This window comes from Lasiodiplodia theobromae (genome assembly GCF_012971845.1).
Source record: "Lasiodiplodia theobromae strain AM2As chromosome Unknown scaffold_2, whole genome shotgun sequence".
Taxonomy (NCBI): domain Eukaryota; kingdom Fungi; phylum Ascomycota; class Dothideomycetes; order Botryosphaeriales; family Botryosphaeriaceae; genus Lasiodiplodia; species Lasiodiplodia theobromae.
In genome coordinates, this window is record NW_023336495.1 from 378,346 (window position 1) to 396,125 (window position 17,780).

Consider the following 17,780-nt stretch of genomic DNA (forward strand, 5'->3'; position numbering starts at 1 on the left):
AGGCACAGAGATCTGCTCTCGCAATCATACATACTGGCTTCGATCTGTGGGGCACATGATACGCGCGTGCTGTATTCATGAGTGACGCCGGCTGCGTGCCGGGCGTGACCCGTGGCTGTTCGCCTCCTGCATTTCATTGGTCCCACCCGAGCCACGTCTGCGGAAGAGGTATTCCTGGCCTGAGTCTGGACCACTGCTTACCACGCGCCCAGTAGATACGAGTTGTTCAGGTGCTGGCCCTCACGGCAGATCGGCTGTGTTGCTGTGATCCACTTGCCTGGACGCCATGATTCGTGAGCCGAGAATGCATGTACCTCGATTGCTTCAACTGTGGGCATTTGGAATCCTGCGGCGACCGCCTTTTGAAACCAGGAGCCACGAGCGGGAGGGGACCTTGCATGAGCCCTCCGGACTCCGGTTGCAAGGGGCTGTGTTTGCTCAGGATCTGGTACGGGAGATTTCTGGAAGGTTGGCATGTGGATCGCCTTTCCCGAAAGCGGATTCACAAGACCCTTACCTGTCGATGGATCGCTGACATCTCACGGAACCACCGAGCTCCGCTTCTGTGCCGGCCTGGCGAATCTGCAATTTCAATCTTACAGTGTCAGCAAATCAGAGCCTACAATTTCAATGTGATAAGATAGGTACATTGAGGGGGATGCAATCACAGCAAGCGCTCTGAACTTTCAGCAGATCCCGTCACTCTGCATTATCACTGGACCAATATGTGATGGACATATAGGTATTGAAGATATAAATTGTTTTGTTGGCTGGCATTCCCGGGTAAACAAGTCCGGTGGTTGAGTGCACAGCGTTTGCCCTAGCGTTTCGACTCATAGCCAGGGTGGAGCGCTGAAGAAGCACCGCAGAAGATCTCCCCCCACCGCAGGGGGCAAGGGATGCGCCATGCAGACCGGTTTTGCGCAATGCTGACTGAAAAAGGCACGGCTCCAAGCCTTCCCAGCTACTATTTCCGCTCGCATACCACCGGACTTTCCGACGGGATTTCCTGTTTGAAGAAGCATATCTCGGTTTCCCCCTCGTACCTAGATAGGGGTCCGTGCGATTTGGCTTTCCTCGTGCCGGGGTTGCGCACGGGTGCATAGGGAGCAGCCAGCCACTCCTCCTGCGTAATCCCGTCCGAAGGAGCCATGGCGCACACACTTGCGATTGTAGGGCTGCATTGCCCGCGTCATCATCGCCGATATGCCTTCGAGAAAGAAAAAAAAGGTTCCCACTGTGATATCCTTTCAGCAATCTTGGCCGAACCCTTGCAATATCACCGAGACACGTGCCTCGCTGACGAAGCGATGCATGGAAGCTCCATCAGCAACTGCTACCCAAATGTCTCAAGAATACTATGTGTACCCTCTCTCCCCTCCTGACAATCAATGTGGTTTTTTCAAGTGCCCAGGATGCGCTGCCCACTGGTCCCTGATTTTGGTACCCAAGGATTTTGGGCAATAACCGTTCACTCTTGGCCGGTGAGTGGCTTGACGGTACGCGCGCGAGTCATATGGCAACCCGTTGGAACCATGAGTCGTGATGGCGAACCTTCCGCAGCCACCCGACGGACAGACACAGGGGCTGACTCGCGTAGAGGCGGGGCGGCAAAGCGGGCCCGAGGAGCCAGCAAGCAACAAGAGGCGCGCGGCAAAGGGACGAAGAAATGGTGGCCACACGTCCAGGGTCCAGGTGGCGACGTGTTTGAATGTATCTGAGACATGTCGGGCGAATCAGAGGGCCCTGCAGCACTATATAATCAAAAAATAGAAAAATGGCCACGGTCTGCTTGCAGGGCAGAGCATTGATTGACGGGGCTTGTTACCGTTTTCGGGGGTGGTGGCATCGGATCTTCGATTTGTGCGCTGCATGGCGGAACATCAACCGCTTCCCCTGAACTGCGTCAGTGCTATCAGTAGGCACCAGTGCATGGACAACGGGGCGTAAGCGCTAAATCCCTTGAGCACAGTGAAGGGGGAGCAGTCGGAAGCGGCGACTATCGCGGAATGTCTGATGGCCAAAGATGGACAGTCGGGGACTCCACGAGGAATGCACAGATCAAGCCAGGGAGAAAGGCTCACTGTGCGGCTTGAGGAGACGACACTGCTACCACTGAACGACACGTCCAGATCGCCATGATTGCCACGCATGTCCACCTTCTCTCCATACGCATTGCCTTTTCCAGCCTGCATCGACGACCTCCACCGTGACCATCATCATCCCCCTATCCAGCTCCAGCTCCACCCAGCCAGCCAGCAAGACCGCGCGCCCCATCACATTCCCCATACCACACACCTACCGCAGCCGCCCCATCCCCCCCGCCACACAACGCACCACCCACCCACCAACCTACCGCTGCGCCTTCCCCATCCCCCGAATCCTCGCCCCAAACACCCACAACACCGCCGGCCCCGGCACTCCCAACGCCAAAAACAACCCGGCAAGCAGCGTATTCCCCCACCCATACCCAAGCCTCTCATACATCCTCGGCGCAAAAATCGGAAACGCAAACGCAAACACGTTCCTGAGAAACTGACTGGCGGCACTCGCGCTAGCCGTGCACCCCTCAAACGCATCCATCACATACGCCTGCATCGCCTGCGTCGCCAGGATGTTCCCACATCCAAACACCGCTATCCCGACATCCACAACCGCCCAGTGCAACCCCCGCTGCGCGCCCCACCCGTACACCACGAGCCCCGCCAGCAGCAACAAAACCCCCGGCACCATCAACGGGACCCGGTACTCGGGCGCGGCCTCCCCGCCGCGCCGGGTTTTCAGGTAGGCCCAGACTCGGTCCGTGGCGGGCCCGCCCGCTTGCGCGGCGACGGTGTAGCCGAGGACGAGGGCGATGTAGTGCAGCCCCGCGGCGCGCGGGGACAGCGCGTAGCGGTCCTGCCACATGGTGGCGTAGGTGGACAGCACGATGTAGAGGATGCCGAAGTTCACGGCGAGGAGGAGGGAGAGGAGTTGGAGGATGGGTTGGGTGAGGAGCAGGCGGTAGGGGCGGGTGAGGGCGAGCTTGAGGCGCTGGGGGAGGGTTGGCCCGCCGGTGGTGGACGAGGTGCGGTAGTTCCGGCCGGTTTGCCGGCGGAGCTGCTTCGCTTTGCGGTTGAGGATGGTGGCGGCGTGGGTTTCGCGGAAGAAGAGCGTGGTGAGGAAGATGAGGAAGGTGTTGAAGATGGCGAGCACCCAGAAGAGCCAGCGCCAGCCGATGCTCTGCGTTATGACGCCGCCGACGATGGGGCCGATGGCGGGGCCCAGCAGCGGGATGAAGGTTGCCAGCGCGAAGGAGGTGCCGCGTTGGTCGGGCTTCCAGCAGTCGCTCAGGACGGGGAAGGAGATCTATCCATCTTCCGGGTTAGTATGTGTGGTGCGTTCATGTGGAATGCTCGCTGCTGCTGGCTTACCGCGAACTGCGCACTCGCGCCGATGCCTGAGAAGAACCGCGCCGCCATCATGGTGCCGCGCTTGGTCGCGAAGCCGCAGATGACGTTCCAGATGACATAGCATGTGCTGCTGACGAGCCAGACAGGCTTTCTCCCAAACACCTCGGAGCAGGGACCGAGGAAGAGCGGGCCGAATGCGAAGGCCAGGATGAAGATGGACAGGGCGATTTGCGCTTCTTCGGGGGCGATGTTGAGCTCGTGCGAGATGTCAGAGAGCGCGGGGGCCATCATGGCGCCCGACATGAGCGTGACGAGCCCGCCGAGTGAGGTGAGTAGCGTGGTTACCCATTTTCTCCAGATGGGCCAGTTCTTGGGATTCTCGGGGTCATCCGGCCCTTCCCAATCAACCTGTAGATTCTCAGTCAGAGCTCTTCATGAGTATTGCGCCGGTGTAAGATAGCTGTAGAGGGCCTGAGACAAATAAGCTTGACTAGAGACAATCGAAACACAACACAGGAACTAGGTTAAGGCTGGTATGCAGATGCTCAAGCTGGCCGGCCTGATAATACAGCAATACGAGAGAGGTAACCGCATTGGGCAAGATGATCCACGCGCGCCTTTGTCGACCTTCCATAGTGCTAAAGTATGAATACTCCCGTCGTTTCACAGTGCAATCAGTGAAGGTGATGACAGAAATAGGTGATGCCGCATGGTGTGGCCCAAAATGCGGTTTGGGGGATGATTTACTGACCATCCGATGGTTTACTTACAATTTCTGCTTCATTTCTCTCTGCAGGGCTTTTGCTGCCATTTGCATCCGCTGCGTCCTTTTCTACGTCTCTTTCCTCATGTTGCACATTGTCCTGCTCAATGTCGGCCTGTGGTGTGACGTTGGCCAATTCCCGGTCATTATCCCCGTTATTGGGTGCCGTCATTGTATCTCCGAACGCGCTCTCAACGCTGAAAACGCACAACAGCGCAAACCGACTGGCCATATTTCAACCTCACTGACTCTCGAGCTATATATCATGCCCGAGGCGCTCAGACAGTCGGCCGGTTCGCGGAAGCACGCAAAGCTCTGGTTATGTCCGGCCCGAGCCTCACCACGAGCATATCCGAGAGGACCCCCTCGGACATGCCGGGCTACACGCACCACCCATCCCCGTTCGTAGGGAACGCCGAGAAGATCTCGGACTCTTCCGATGCGGATCTACGCATGCCCATTTCCCTTGCAACCGTGAAGGCAACAGCGCCGGGGAGGGAGACGTCAGCCTGGCTCGTGATGGGAGACCTGCACCGGGGCCGCGTGGATTCGCGTCAAGCTTGACCCCGGCTTCGCATGCATCGAGGATTTCTGTTCAATGGTCGGGGAGAAGTCCAGCAGCTGTAGGTTTTGGCTCCGTAACGGTATATCTGCAGGCGCGGCTCGGGAGAGTGGGCGGCTGCGGCGCTGACGTCAGGATTATTGTTTGCTTTTTTGACGCACCCAGCTGCTTGTAGGATTTTACCGACGACGTCGATCCGATCTGCGTTTTTACTTACCCTCGTACCAAACCGAAATGCCTGGTTACAGAACATTCCATGCTCTCAGCCGCACCGTCTGACACCTAAAGACCATGGGAGCTTCCAGCCAATGATACGGCTCCGGTGATACCAGTACCTCCAACAACGAACATCCTCAATGGCGAACGATGGGGGTAGATGCGGTCCTTCCAGTCGAATGTCGATTCACGGCCGATAACCCGTTGAGTGCTGTTTCCAGATCCTGTGGCTGTTGACGACAGGCATCGCCGGGCAAGCTCGTCGTCCTGGTCTCATTTAGCGTCTCCCCAACCCCCCCTTTCGAGGTCCAAAGCTGAACCATATCCATCTCAGCCACATCTGCCTCTCTGATCCCTCCTCTCCTTTCTCCCCGACTGATCTCGCCAGCTTCGCCGCCCATCCCTTCTCTTCTTTGCCCCCACCTTTGTTATCCTTTGGCACCGTCAACGGGACGCCACTTCTTATCTCTCCGGCCATATCAGTGCTGCCGTACACAGATGCGACGCTCAGGGATTTCCCCTACCCAACGGCCGATTCCGCGTCGTTACCGGTGTCCCTGACCCTCTTTCAACCTCCACGCCGGAGCCCCCAGCGCCTCAACGAATATGACCGGCCCCAACCACCCCTTCCCAACTTTTTGTAGCCTAGGCTCCACCACCAACCCATCAAGCTTTGCAACACCAACCCCGGCAACGGATGTTTAAAATCCAGACCGGCACGACGTACGCCACAACTGGCACGTGCGTGAGGTAATCTACATTCCACCTCTTTCTCCTCGCCGCCGCCCAAGTAGGACTGCCGCCACCATCCCCGCTCCCCAGCACGCTCGTGTAAGACTCGGCCGTACTCACTACGCGCCGGTTAACGCAGGCCTCTTCGAGAGCAAAAGAGCACTGGAATGAACCGAATTGTTGAGGTTCAATGTGGCGTGGCCAATTAATATGCCGGTCGGTGACAGCCTGGCGCGTAGGTGCTTCTTTTCTCTACCGCGTGCTGCGGCAGCGTCGGGTGGTTGATCGATGGCGAATGCGGTGGCGAGGGCCGGTAGAGAGGACAGATGGAGAGGATCCCCACGTGGAGAGACCGAGACGCAGTCGTCCGATAGGGCGAGGTCGGCGAGGAAGAGTTAGCCCTTCGATGTATGAAGGCTGAGGGTGGTGTGAGGGTGAGGAGAAGCTGGACAGAGAGGAAAGTGGTAGTGGTGGGAAAAGAGGTGGGTGGGGGGAGTGGAAGACATGGGGTACGAATGTCGCAGAGATGTCCGGTTGCGCAGCGATGCCCGGTGCTTTTGACGGCAGCGAGACGCGTGGTGTTGGATCCGGTGATGGCTGCGAGACGGTTAGTCTCTGATGAGGTGGCTGACGGTGCTGCGGAGGACTTGGGCGAGCGAAATGACGGTCAGAAGCCCGCCGAGGGAGATGCAAAAGAATAGAAGGAGAGGTGGGCACCGGGTAAGGTGTTTAGAGAGACGGAAAAGCCGGGCAAAAACAGCACAGTGTCAGGACAACGAGGTCAGGCTGGAGGAAAGCGCCATGGCCGGTAAGATGGATGCTGCACTGCGGGTGATGTTTATTAGAGAGTGGTGGAGTATTGAATCCGGGAGAAGGCGAAGGATTGCCTTTCAGGAAAGCATTCCACGCAGATAGCGGAGTAGTATTTCACGTAAGCCCTTAACGCAGACCAACGGATCCGGGAAGGACCCCGAGACACACCAGGAACATCGTCGAGTGTTTCATTACTCGGCCCGTAGGTGAAACATCTGCAACTTGGTAAGGAATGCCGCAGATAGTGCCCCACCATCCACAAAAATCGGGAGGGGCGCACCTTACCCGTTTCTAGAAGCCGTCCCGCGTTCCAAGAAAACACTTAAGCTTAAAAACCCATTTAAATTCCATTCGCTTCATTATACCCTGCGAGAGGATTAGAATACGTCAGCGAAGGGAATATGGCGCTTGCCAGATCGCGATCGAGTTTGCTTTCTACACGTGCCTGCTCCTTCGCTCTACACGCGACGCGGTAGTATAGCAGACTTGAATGCTAATCATTTATAAGCTGCAGCGAGGAAAGCCTTCACGCATATGAATTAGAGCGGCATCGGTTATCGTGAACAGTGAATGAGCCTTCAAAAGACGCCGAGGCAACTGCAAGGCACTAAAACAACCCAAGTCACGTGACCTGAGTTTAACTCATATCCCTTCGACGGGCGCTGGCTATTGGCAGGGAAGGAGGAATCGAAGGATAGAATGGAAGGAAAATGAGTCAACTAGAACTCATCATACTAGACAAAGCTCTTGAACCTCGGTAATATGCTCGAAAATGCGGTCACCCCAATCGCTGCTGAAACATCCAACCCGCTCGTACGTGATTACGGGCCCTAGATAAGGAATCGGACGCAAGAAAAGTCCACGTCCAACAGAGGTGACATCGGAATATGTCGTCGTCGCCACAAGCATAGCGACCACTCTTTGGGGACTTTCAAAACCTTCCATTTCGCCACAGTCGATGAAGGTCCATGCTCTCTTTTGGGTCCCGCCAAATTCCATGACTGCATCAACCCCACCACCGAATTTACCCTCAGACTGAATTGTCACCCATGCCACTTTGGCGCGGAGCCTAAGGTAAGCCCTATCGCCATCCGCTGTAGAAAGACGCCCGTAAATCGCAGTTGGCTCCGCCAGGATCCACCGTATTTCAAGGATATCGAATGCTCTCGTGAGGTGGTCGTAGTCTTTAGCCATATAGTAGTCTATCAGGCCATCGTATGCGCACCAAGACCACGTTGGGCCCCTATAAGTCGTCTGTCGTTTAAGTGCGATACAGCCGCCGGATAAGTACCCGCCTGGTGCCCAAAGAAGTCCTATTTCGAGACTCTCCGTCCACAGTCCAGCAACGTAATCCCCATGCCCCTTTCCCACCAGGCTGGCCACTGCTGAGATTGCAGGCAGCTTATCCTCCGATATTGAAAGCTTCCTGCCACTGTAATGGCCGACCAAATTGTACCAGTCTCTCGGCCCATCAATTGAAACGTAGCGACCGAGGTCTCTTAGCGGCCGGCATATGCGTAAGATGCCTTGTAAACGAGAAGACGTTCTGCATGAGAAGTCGGTGTGGTCTGAGCAAATGAAAAGCTTCCTTGTCGATAGATAGCTCTCCTGAAACGTCCAGCCGCGGTTCATCCACTTTGATGCATGGACAGATCTCTCGTAGTCAGACTCGATTTTGAATTGAGTAATCTCAAAATCGCCTGAATCTCTAATCCGCTCGAAACCATATAATGGATGAATAAAATATGTGATTTCGGGTCCGTCATCGTCATCGAGGCGATATGAAACTCGAACATCTGAAGAATTCGTAGTGAGAACATTCGGGAGGCCTTCCAATGGAGAGCTTGTCGAAGCTAGGATGATGGTAAGGAATGCATTGGCGTAAACATCCTTCATCCGCGCTGACTCTTGGTCCCAGTCGGATTGGTCCCCTTGGATAATGCATAGGGAGTCAATCCACAGGTAGAAAATTCCGATTCCCCAACACAGCTCTATGGTATCCTGAAAGCCTGGAGGCAAATTGGAAAACGCGATGGTATCGTAATGGTCCGCGATATTTTCCGGAGTGCTCTTGATGAAGTCTTGGTCACCCCAGCAGTAACTCAAAGCCGCATATTTAGGATGAAGTTTTCCGGGCATAGGAGAAGTGCGTGGTTGCATCTGTACCAAGCGTATTCTGTATCCTGTTTGGTCCTTCTTGATCTCTAGCAGCCTAGAAGGTAAAGCCTGGTGCTTCCAATGTCCAGTTTCCCTATTCCTGGTACAGTCTATGTGCTCTGCTGAACATTTTGACAAAGAATTTTGAATAGACGTAATGTTCTCAGAACACAAGAGCGATGGATGGAATGGGGCATGCAATAGTCTGAGGTACTTCGCAGCCGGTGTGTCTAGAATCCATGGCTTAAGCTTAAAAGCCAGTGAGCCTGTAGGGTGGCTACATACCTTGATTTGCGAGGAGCCTGAAGAATGTTTCGTAGGACCAACGTTGCGAGGGTTCATCTTTAGTCTTGGAATCAATGACTACCCAGTGTACCAACACACCAGCATTGTAGTCGAGTTCGTTGAGATTTTTTCTTTTTCTGATGTAACCCTCCTTGATCATTAAGACCATATTTTTCTCAACCTTAGGCGCCTTTTTTTGGATTGAATTTAAGAGCAGATCGCAAAACCCGCATCCTCTGGAAGCCGACCGCTTTAATTCTGTCATCGCAGGATAATCATCCTCGAGCTGAAATTGTGATTTCACTTCCCGTATTTCCTTGCCATCTCTTGTGTGATCAAAATCAATGTACACGGTTCCGTCTTCATCGCTGGTCTCCGCATAGATTCCATGTTCACCTCCCTTGAAATGGAGGAAGCGGCTGCACCGATCACAGAGTCCGTCGGATTGGGATGTGGAATCACTCATATCGAATGCATGGGTGAAAGGTGCAAGAGTAAACCGAAATGGTTGCAGGTTCAAAAAAAAAACAATGAACAAATGAGGTCTTCTCGGAAAACGGATTGAGACGTTGGTATGGGGCTAAATACTCACTCACTTCACACATGGCCACGTGTGGACAAAGAAGATTTTCACCGCTGTCAACAATTCTGATTTCGTACACTGACCGAGAAACCCGAAAAAGTGCCTTGTCTAACTCAGAAGGGTTGGACTGATGATTTGTCTACTTGAAATTTTTTTGCAGAGTGGAGATGGGGCTGTGTAAGTGGTTGTGTGATAGGTGGAATGCACCGGCGTGGCCTCCGGTCAGAGTGCTGTCGGAAAGCCAGGCTGCCATTTCCCAAGAGCCTCCTCGTTAGTGTGCTCCACCAAACCCACACAAGAGCACACAGCCAGCACTTCCAGCAAAAAGAAACATATCGATTCATAACTCTTTTTGTCTCCGCTTTACAGCAAATGTATCGTAAGACCCGCCGACAGCTATCAACCCTTCACTACACTGACAGACCCTCATTTTCCCTTGTCCCAAAAAAACGCCGCTCCGAACAACAGTAGTAGCAAAGGAGAAAAGGCCATAACACGCACATCCCATCCCATACCGAAACTAACAACAGACAAACCCCACCATAGCCACACCCTTAACGAGCAGCTCTATTCCACTCACAACGTCTCGATCGCCTTCATCAAAACATCCAGCCCCCTCTGCCCCACAGCACTGCCATCTTCCACCTCCGCACCAGAAACATCCCTCAACAACCACGCAACATCGCTCTGCAAGCCCAGGGGCACATAGCACGCCTCCCTCGCCTTCTCCAAACTCTCCTTCAACCGACTCGTGTGCTCCCACTCCTTAGCCGCGACCTCAGCGCGCTCGATGACGCGCGGATTGATGCCGCACATAGCCGCGCAATGCATGCCGAAAGACCCCTCGGCAACACCATCCTCCAGACGGTAAAGGAACGTGACGCGGCGCTCCTCGTCGTCGACGTGGATGGCCATGCGCTTGGCCGCGATCTCCGGGTGGCCGGAGAACTCGGTCGCGAGCGAGTGGTAGTGCGTGGCGAAGAAGCCGAGGCAGCCGATGTGCGTGGCGACGTGGTGCAGGACGGCCTGCGCGACCGCCACGCCGTCGTAGGATGAGGTGCCGCGGCCGAGCTCGTCGAGGATGACGAGCGAGCGCGGCGTCGCCTCGGAGAGGATCTTCTTCGTCTCGGAGAGCTCGACGAAGAAGGTGGATTGCGCGGCGAAAATGTTGTCCTGGGCGCCGAGGCGAGACATGATGCGGTCGACGGGAGTGAGGGTGGCCGAAGTGCAGGGAAGGTAGACTCCGACCTGGGCGAGAATTACAGCGATACAGGTCTGCAGGTTGGTCAGCGGAGGTTATTGTTGAAGCGAGGTCAAGGGATCTTACCATGCGCAGAACGGTAGATTTACCAGCAGCGTTAGCGCCAGTCAGAAGGTCGATGTTTGCAGACTGGCCGCCAAGCTTGATATCGTTGGGGATAAAGTCCGTCACATTGGTCAGCATGCAGGGGTGACGGAGCTCCTCAAACTCAAGAATAGCCCGCTCGCTGTCAACAAACTTGGGACGACAGCTCGGCTCGCCCAGCGAAGCGGATGCTCTGGCCAAGCTGATGAGACAGTCAAGCTGAGCGATGATCTTGACAGCTGCAAGCCAGACTGAGTAGTCCTCGTCGAACCTTGTGTAGAACCTTCCGGCCACCTCCTTGACGATCTGGCTATGTGTTTCTTGAGCCTCTTGGAGTTTGCGGACCAGCTTGCGAAGCTCCGGAGAGTAGTAACGCTTAACCTTGGCAGTGGCCGACATCTGCTCCCAGCTCTTGGGAATGGACTTGATCTTGATGGGAACTTCGACCTGGTAAATCTCCTTGCCGTTGTCCCTGTAGCAGATGGCGGTGGAGCCGAGGTCCCGTCTGTACTGCTTCAAGAGCTTCTCAAGCTCATCAAGCACATCTTGCATGTCCTGTTGACTCTGATCGAAGTCTCCTTCGACGCCAGGTTCCGGGACGAGAATGCCATCTTCCTTGGCCTTCTTGCGGTCAAAAGCGTCTCTCCAGTGCTTGAGGGATGCTGCGAGATCCGGCATCTGAGAAATGAGCTGCCCAATGACGCCTTCACCCTCACCGAACTCGCTGAGGAGGCTCATGGTGTACTCGATCTGCTCAAAGCCTTCAAGCACCTTGAGAAAGTCCTGTGCCTTGATTCTTTTCGCGTGGACCCTAGACAACAGCCGCTCAAGGTCCGGAAGCTTAGCCAATGAAGCCGTGAAGCGGTCCGTGATAGTGGTGTCTGCATTGAGAGCATCAACCGCATCCAGGCGCTGGTTGATCTTGCGAGCATCAGCGAGCGGGTGGCAAACCCATTGCTTGAGCATGCGCTTGCCGAAGGGAGTAATGCAACGGTTAAGCATGGCGAAGAGGGTACCTTCAGTACCACCATCAAAGCTGTTGGCAAAGATCTCCAGGTTGATCAGACTTTGACCATCCAGCACAAGGCTGGTGGCTTTGCGGATCGGGTCGTACCAGGAGAAGTTACCCATGGTCACCAAGTCTCGCTCAATCTTGAGCATCCTCAAGTACTGGAACAGAGCGCCGAATGCAGACATTGCCAGCTCGTGGTTCTCCTTGGCATCCCGTAGAACCTGGGGCCAAGCCTCGATGTTGTCCTGATCGGGCGAGACAAAGTAGTCAGAGGCTTCCATCTCGCGAGAAGTGGTGTCGGCAGACCAGAACTCCTTGTCGGGCTTGAGGTAGTTCCAGATGGTGGTCGGGCTGGTGTTGTTCTTGAGGATGCGGAGGGCCTTTGCGGAGATGCAAGACTTCTCCAGAAGCAGCTCTCCGGGCCTGGTCTGGGCAACGAAGGTCTCGAACTTGGTCATATCGACATCATCAACGAATTCACAGAGCTGGAACTGAGCAGTGGCAGTGTCGACGAAGGCAATGCCAAAAACCGGGTGGTTGTCTCTGTCAATCTCCTTGATAGCAACGCAGAAGGTGGACATGTCGTCCTGCAGCATGGAGCCATCGACAAGGGTACCCGATGTGAGGACAGACGAAAGCTCACGGCGGATGATCTTCTCTTCTTTCTTGGCAGGACCACCACGCTCACGCATCTCCTTGCCGAGAGCGGACTCCATCTGGTCGACCTTGGCGATCTTGTAGCCCTTGGCGACGAACTGTGTAGCCCACATGTCGAGGGACGACTCGGGCACGCCAACCATGCGCATGTTGACGCGGTCGGTGAGCTTGAGATCGAACAGCTGGTGGCCGACAGTGGCATCGTTCTCGTACAGCTCGTAGAACTTGCCCTTCTTGAAGAAGACAATTGTATCCCAGAACTTGGACTTGATCTCCCAGTACTGCTTCTCAAAGGGCGAAAAGGCCTTCCACGCCATGGGTGGGATGTAGAGAGTGCGGGGATCGTAGTCTGGATGACCCGGAGGATTCCTGTCGGCATCCTGGATCTGAGCCAGCCAAGGATAGCGCTTCTCTGGCTCTGTCTTGTATGCCTTCTCCTTCTTCCCGTCCGCCTTCTTCGCAAAAGTGGGGGGTGGACGAACACCGGTAGAGTTGATGTTTTCTGGGTCGAAGCGCCATTGTTGGGCGGTAGAAGAGGAGTTGCCTTCCATAACAACATCATCATTGTCAACAGGCGGCGAAGAGGGCGGGGGAGGAGACGAGGGTTTCGAGGCTTTGCGGGAGGACGCGGTAGAAGGGCGCTTGCGCTTCTTGGAGGTGGGTTCTTCGTCGGAATCATCGGGAACCACGAAGTCATCTACGTCTGTTTATTGTCAGTTTTTAACGGCCGAGCAAAGCGGGAGAAAGCGAGGCGGACCGTCATCATCCTCATCCTCAACCACATCTGGACCATATTCATCGCCGTCCGAGTCGTCCAAGGCGGCAATCTTCCTCCGCTTCAAGGTGCGTTTATTTGTGCCATTGGCAGAGACGGGCTTAAAGACTTCGTCGTCGTCGCTATCGGCGTCAGACTCGGCGTAGTTGACCTGCTTCCTAACCTGCGTAGGGTGAGCGATTGCAATGGCAATTGGACGTGGGTCACGCACCTTGCGGGCGGGGCTGCTCGCCAGGAGGATCTCAAGGCCTTCTGGTATTGCATCAGCACCCGCATTCTTTAGAAGGAACGCGAAGACGACAGACCATTTTCCTTGTTCCTGCCATGGTCGCTGCGGACGGGGCTGGACGGCTCGACCGGGTCGCTGCTCGGGGCGGGAGTCAAAGCACTGGGCGAGGCTTTCTTGAGCTGCGGCTTGACGAAATCGGACGAGGACTTCCGAGTAGAGTCGGCGGGTAGCGGCGTAGGCGAGGACTTGGGCTCTGCGGAGGGCTTTGGCGAGGGATCGGATTTGCGCTGGAAGAATCCCAGGATGGACTTCTGGCCAGAAGGGGGCGCCTGCTTCTTGGCCTTGGCGGACGGCTTTGGGGTCGACATTGTGGGCCGTCAATTGGGTCGCGCAACGGTCGGTGGTGGTGGAGAGGCGACGCTGGCGACTGGTTATCTGAGCTGTGACGCGACCGGGGTGCGCGCAAATGCCGGGGTACGCGTCGCGTCGCGCCAGTGGCCCGAGCTTTTAATGACAGCCCCCTCTTGCCGCGGGATCCTAGCGCGGAAATCATAACAAGGGGAGGTCAAAACGGGTTATTCATGAAAAAGCGGATGCGGATCCCCTCTGTAACTACCGCCCGCATCGCCGCTCGTGTACGGGCTAGAACGACCTGCCTAGATCTCGAGTGGACCAGTGGTTGATATGAGGTAGTGAGGAACCACGAATTTGCGGCGTTGGCAGGCGCGATCGACCAGGGGTGTATTTAGTACTGCTTTCTTCCGGGTAGTTCAATACATCACCCGTTCACCTCTTCAGATTCACGGCTCATCCTGCCGCATCAGCGGGAATTACCGGATTGAGATGCATACCCGATATCATCTGAAGCATAAACATAATGTTCACTAACGTAGCCTTGAGAGTAATAAAGATTTCTGTGGACGATTGGCATCTCAGCCGCACACTAGGAACTACGCAGCAAATCATCATTCCGTTTCCGTGCATACTCAGAACAATGTTAGCAAGGAGTCCGCAGCGAAGCAAGTAGCTGTGGATTAGTGCCCAGGCGTAAGACCAGCTACTTAAAAATTCACTCAAATAGCTCTGACTGTGTGGAGATCACCTCCATCCTTGCTTCCGGACAATTTGCTTGTATACGGTTACAGTAAAAACATCCATCGGCTGGAACGAATGATTACGAATGTGATTGATCGTTCCCGGACCAAGATCCAGGGTGTGATTTCATCGCGATATCGTTTTCGGACTCTCCTTCAACCGACCGATTTCGACCAGCATCAACTGCCTCGCTAAACATGTGATGGCGTCCAGCTTAAAATAATGATGCCCGCTCACCTCAGAAAGCTGTATCCAACTCGTCACTTTCCATCGTCCATTATGAAAAGACTCATCGTTTGCTGCGATGGCACATGGTACAGTGCCGACAAGGGGCTTGATAACATCCCCTCCAATGTCGCCCAAATAAGCCGCATGATTGCCCCTTACGGCAAAGACACAGAGACAGGCAAGCGTGTCGAACAAATCGTGTACTATCAGACGGGTGTCGGATCAGGGCCAATGGGCAAGATTGACAGTGCCTGGCAAGGTAACAGCGACAAAAGTGAGAAAGTTTGGTTCAGGCGTATGCTAAGACCTTGACAGGAGCCACTGGTGCTGGCCTTGAGGAAAACGTGACAACGGCATATCATTACCTCGCAAACAACTATGAGAAGGGCGACGAGATCTTCTTGTTTGGCTTCTCACGTGGCGCCTACACCGCCAGAGCGTTGGCTGGTATGGTGACTGAGATGGGACTTCTTTGGCCCCAGAAGCTTCGCCATTTCCCAGACCTGTACAACCTCTACCGCAAGCGGAGAGTCAATGATGGTGGCAAGGACGTTCACAGTCATGTGCATCCCATGAATGATGCCAGTTGCTCCGATGCCCGAAAGGAACTTCTTACAGACAGGTACACCGGAAAGTTCTGGAGGCCGGCAGAGGAGATGCAGAGCGATTTGGACGAAAAGCTCTGGAACAAAATCAAGGAGTTCCACCCGGACAATGCCGAGAACAAGGTCAATCGTAGTGAGATTAGTCATCTGGTTAGGATCAAAGTTATCGGTGTATGGGATACAGTAAGTCGTTCCATAATACAATTCCAAAAAGAGATAACTAAAAGAGTGAAATACAGGTAGGCAGCAGGGGCCTCCCCAAGAGTCTACTGTCTTCTCTGACGGGGTACAACGAAAAATACGGATTTCATGACACTGCACTGAACAGGAGTATGTCCCAATGTCTGAGCTAAAAACGTGTCTGTATTGACGAGTTTTGACTTAGAAATCGACCACGCTTTTCATGCACTCTCACTTGATGAACATCGTGGAGCATTCGAACCAACGCTATGGTATCTCGACTACTCAAGCAAAGACTACGGTGCCGATACAGACCTCAAACAGTGCTGGTTCCCGGGATTCCATGCCGATATCGGTGGTGGAACAACGACCGGAATGGAACATACCTCGAAAATTGACCAGATCACTCTGGCCTGGATGTGTGATCTGGTTGACGGCCTTCTTGATTTCGATGAGGATGCTTGTCATGAGCTATTGCACCTCAAGAAGAGTCGAACTTCGCAGGTTCTAACAGAACGGAAAAAATGGGCTGAAGGAGACACCAATGACTCGAGTATTTTGTACAACCTACCAATTGCTGGAGGGTATGTTGCCCGCACTCCCGGGTTGTATCACAAGGTTCCCGAAAACGAAGAGTGTGCCAAAGCCACGAATGAGACGGTCCATCCTTCAGTCCACTACCGCCATGACAAAAAGGGTTACGATCCCCCGGCGCTCAAGCAGCATCCTGGTTGGTTCAACGGGAAGAATCCGGTGTGGGAATTTAGAGAGCTCAAAGACGGCAACGGTGCCCAATGGGTACGACCGGAAGTTCCGGAGAAGAAGGGTATGATCTGGGGTACTGTCAATGGTAAGAAGGAGGTGAAGCTTGACGAGTGGTGGATCCGTGAGATTCAAGAACCACATCGTCTTAACCTTGAGTGGAACCTTCTTCCTCCTGAGGTGAAGGATATGCTCAAAAGCAGGAACGAGCACAGACCATGCTCGCTCGTGTCTTCCGAAGAGCAGCCTCCAATATATTGTCGAAACGTGTATTGATAGAACATGAGCTCAGTCGTTGGCTGATCAATGGCTTGATGCCTGGGTTGGTTAAGCTTTCTGTTTGTTTCGACTATAGTGTAAATGTCTATTGCCAACGCCACTCATTAGTTAATCATCATCAGCTTCGCGGACTGGTTCCCATTTGAAAACTCGCGTGACCGAGTACCCTCGTGAATTAGGAAAACTGGGAAGGGACGGCACAAAAATGCTCCATGATATTCTGTGAGGTCCAAGGAAATGATCACATTATCACGGTCATTGGGGTTATTTGTGGCTGGATGCGGTATCTGATGAGCAACAAGAGTCAGACTCAACGCTGGTCCTGGGTACGACAATGTAGTGCCGCCCTTGAAGCTCATCAGTAGGACTAGCATAGAATTCATCTACTTTTGAGTAATGCTCGCAGCGCCGCTGAAAATAGAAGATCCAGCTGTTTTAGCCGCGCCTGCAACGTTGTAACCTAGTCCGGTAATTGCGAAAGAGATACCGAAGATTGCCATCTTGCCGTTTACGATCTCCTTTTATGCGGATACGGCATTGTCGTTGTCTTTTTTTCCGGTAGTACGTCTCGCTCTAAGGCAGTCAAGACTGTCAGTGAGAACATGTAGAGATGGCTCAGTAATTGAACTAGTGGCGTATTCAAGCGGCCCCGCTTGAGCAGGTTCAAAGCCATTAAAAACCCGGGACCAGCGTGTCATTTCGAGCCACGGAAAGGCGTTTGTCTGATTTGATGGATCGTCATACGCATCGTGTCGCGCCAGTGGCCCGAGCTTTCGATTACTGGCCGCGGCTTCTTCCCACCGCCAAAGCCCCACGGCTTCACCGTTCGTTCTCTATTGCATCAAACGCTCTTGAATTTCTTCCAACAATAGCGATTGCCAATCTACTCTCGTAAAACAAATATATTATCTCAAAATCATGAAAGCTTCAATAGTGCATCTTAAGTTACCGATCACATGAGTGCAAAGCTGGTATTTGTTCCGATCCGTGTTGCGTTTGTGTAGGAACCCGTCTCCAACGTGGACAATGTAATCAATCCTCTTTCATTCTAGCTCTCAAAAAATTACATCAACATCGCAGTAAGCTTAAAACGCGTTTAACATTCGAAGT

General features: G+C 54.0%; 3 protein-coding genes across 3 annotated transcripts; 1 reads left to right on the forward strand and 2 right to left on the reverse strand.

Annotated features, from left to right (window-relative positions):
• Positions 1–2,352: 2,352 nt before the first annotated feature.
• On the reverse strand, positions 2,353–4,327 carry LTHEOB_648 (MFS multidrug transporter; the record flags this gene model as incomplete). Its single annotated transcript, XM_035515740.1, has 3 exons — positions 2,353–3,348; positions 3,414–3,800; positions 4,163–4,327. The coding sequence occupies 3 exons, from the start codon at positions 4,325–4,327 to the stop codon at positions 2,353–2,355; spliced, it is 1,548 nt and encodes a 515-aa protein (XP_035369407.1).
• A 5,752-nt stretch (positions 4,328–10,079) lies between these two features.
• On the reverse strand, positions 10,080–13,889 carry LTHEOB_649 (DNA mismatch repair protein msh6; the record flags this gene model as incomplete). The annotated part of the gene is made up of 5 exons (XM_035515751.1): positions 10,080–10,778; positions 10,831–13,220; positions 13,275–13,455; positions 13,504–13,544; positions 13,598–13,889. The coding sequence occupies 5 exons, from the start codon at positions 13,887–13,889 to the stop codon at positions 10,080–10,082; spliced, it is 3,603 nt and encodes a 1,200-aa protein (XP_035369408.1).
• A 1,006-nt stretch (positions 13,890–14,895) lies between these two features.
• Positions 14,896–16,667, forward strand: LTHEOB_650 (uncharacterized protein; the record flags this gene model as incomplete). The annotated part of the gene is made up of 4 exons (XM_035515763.1): positions 14,896–15,103; positions 15,160–15,632; positions 15,689–15,779; positions 15,835–16,667. 4 exons carry the CDS (start codon positions 14,896–14,898, stop codon positions 16,665–16,667), a joined length of 1,605 nt encoding a protein of 534 aa, XP_035369409.1.
• Positions 16,668–17,780: the final 1,113 nt, after the last annotated feature.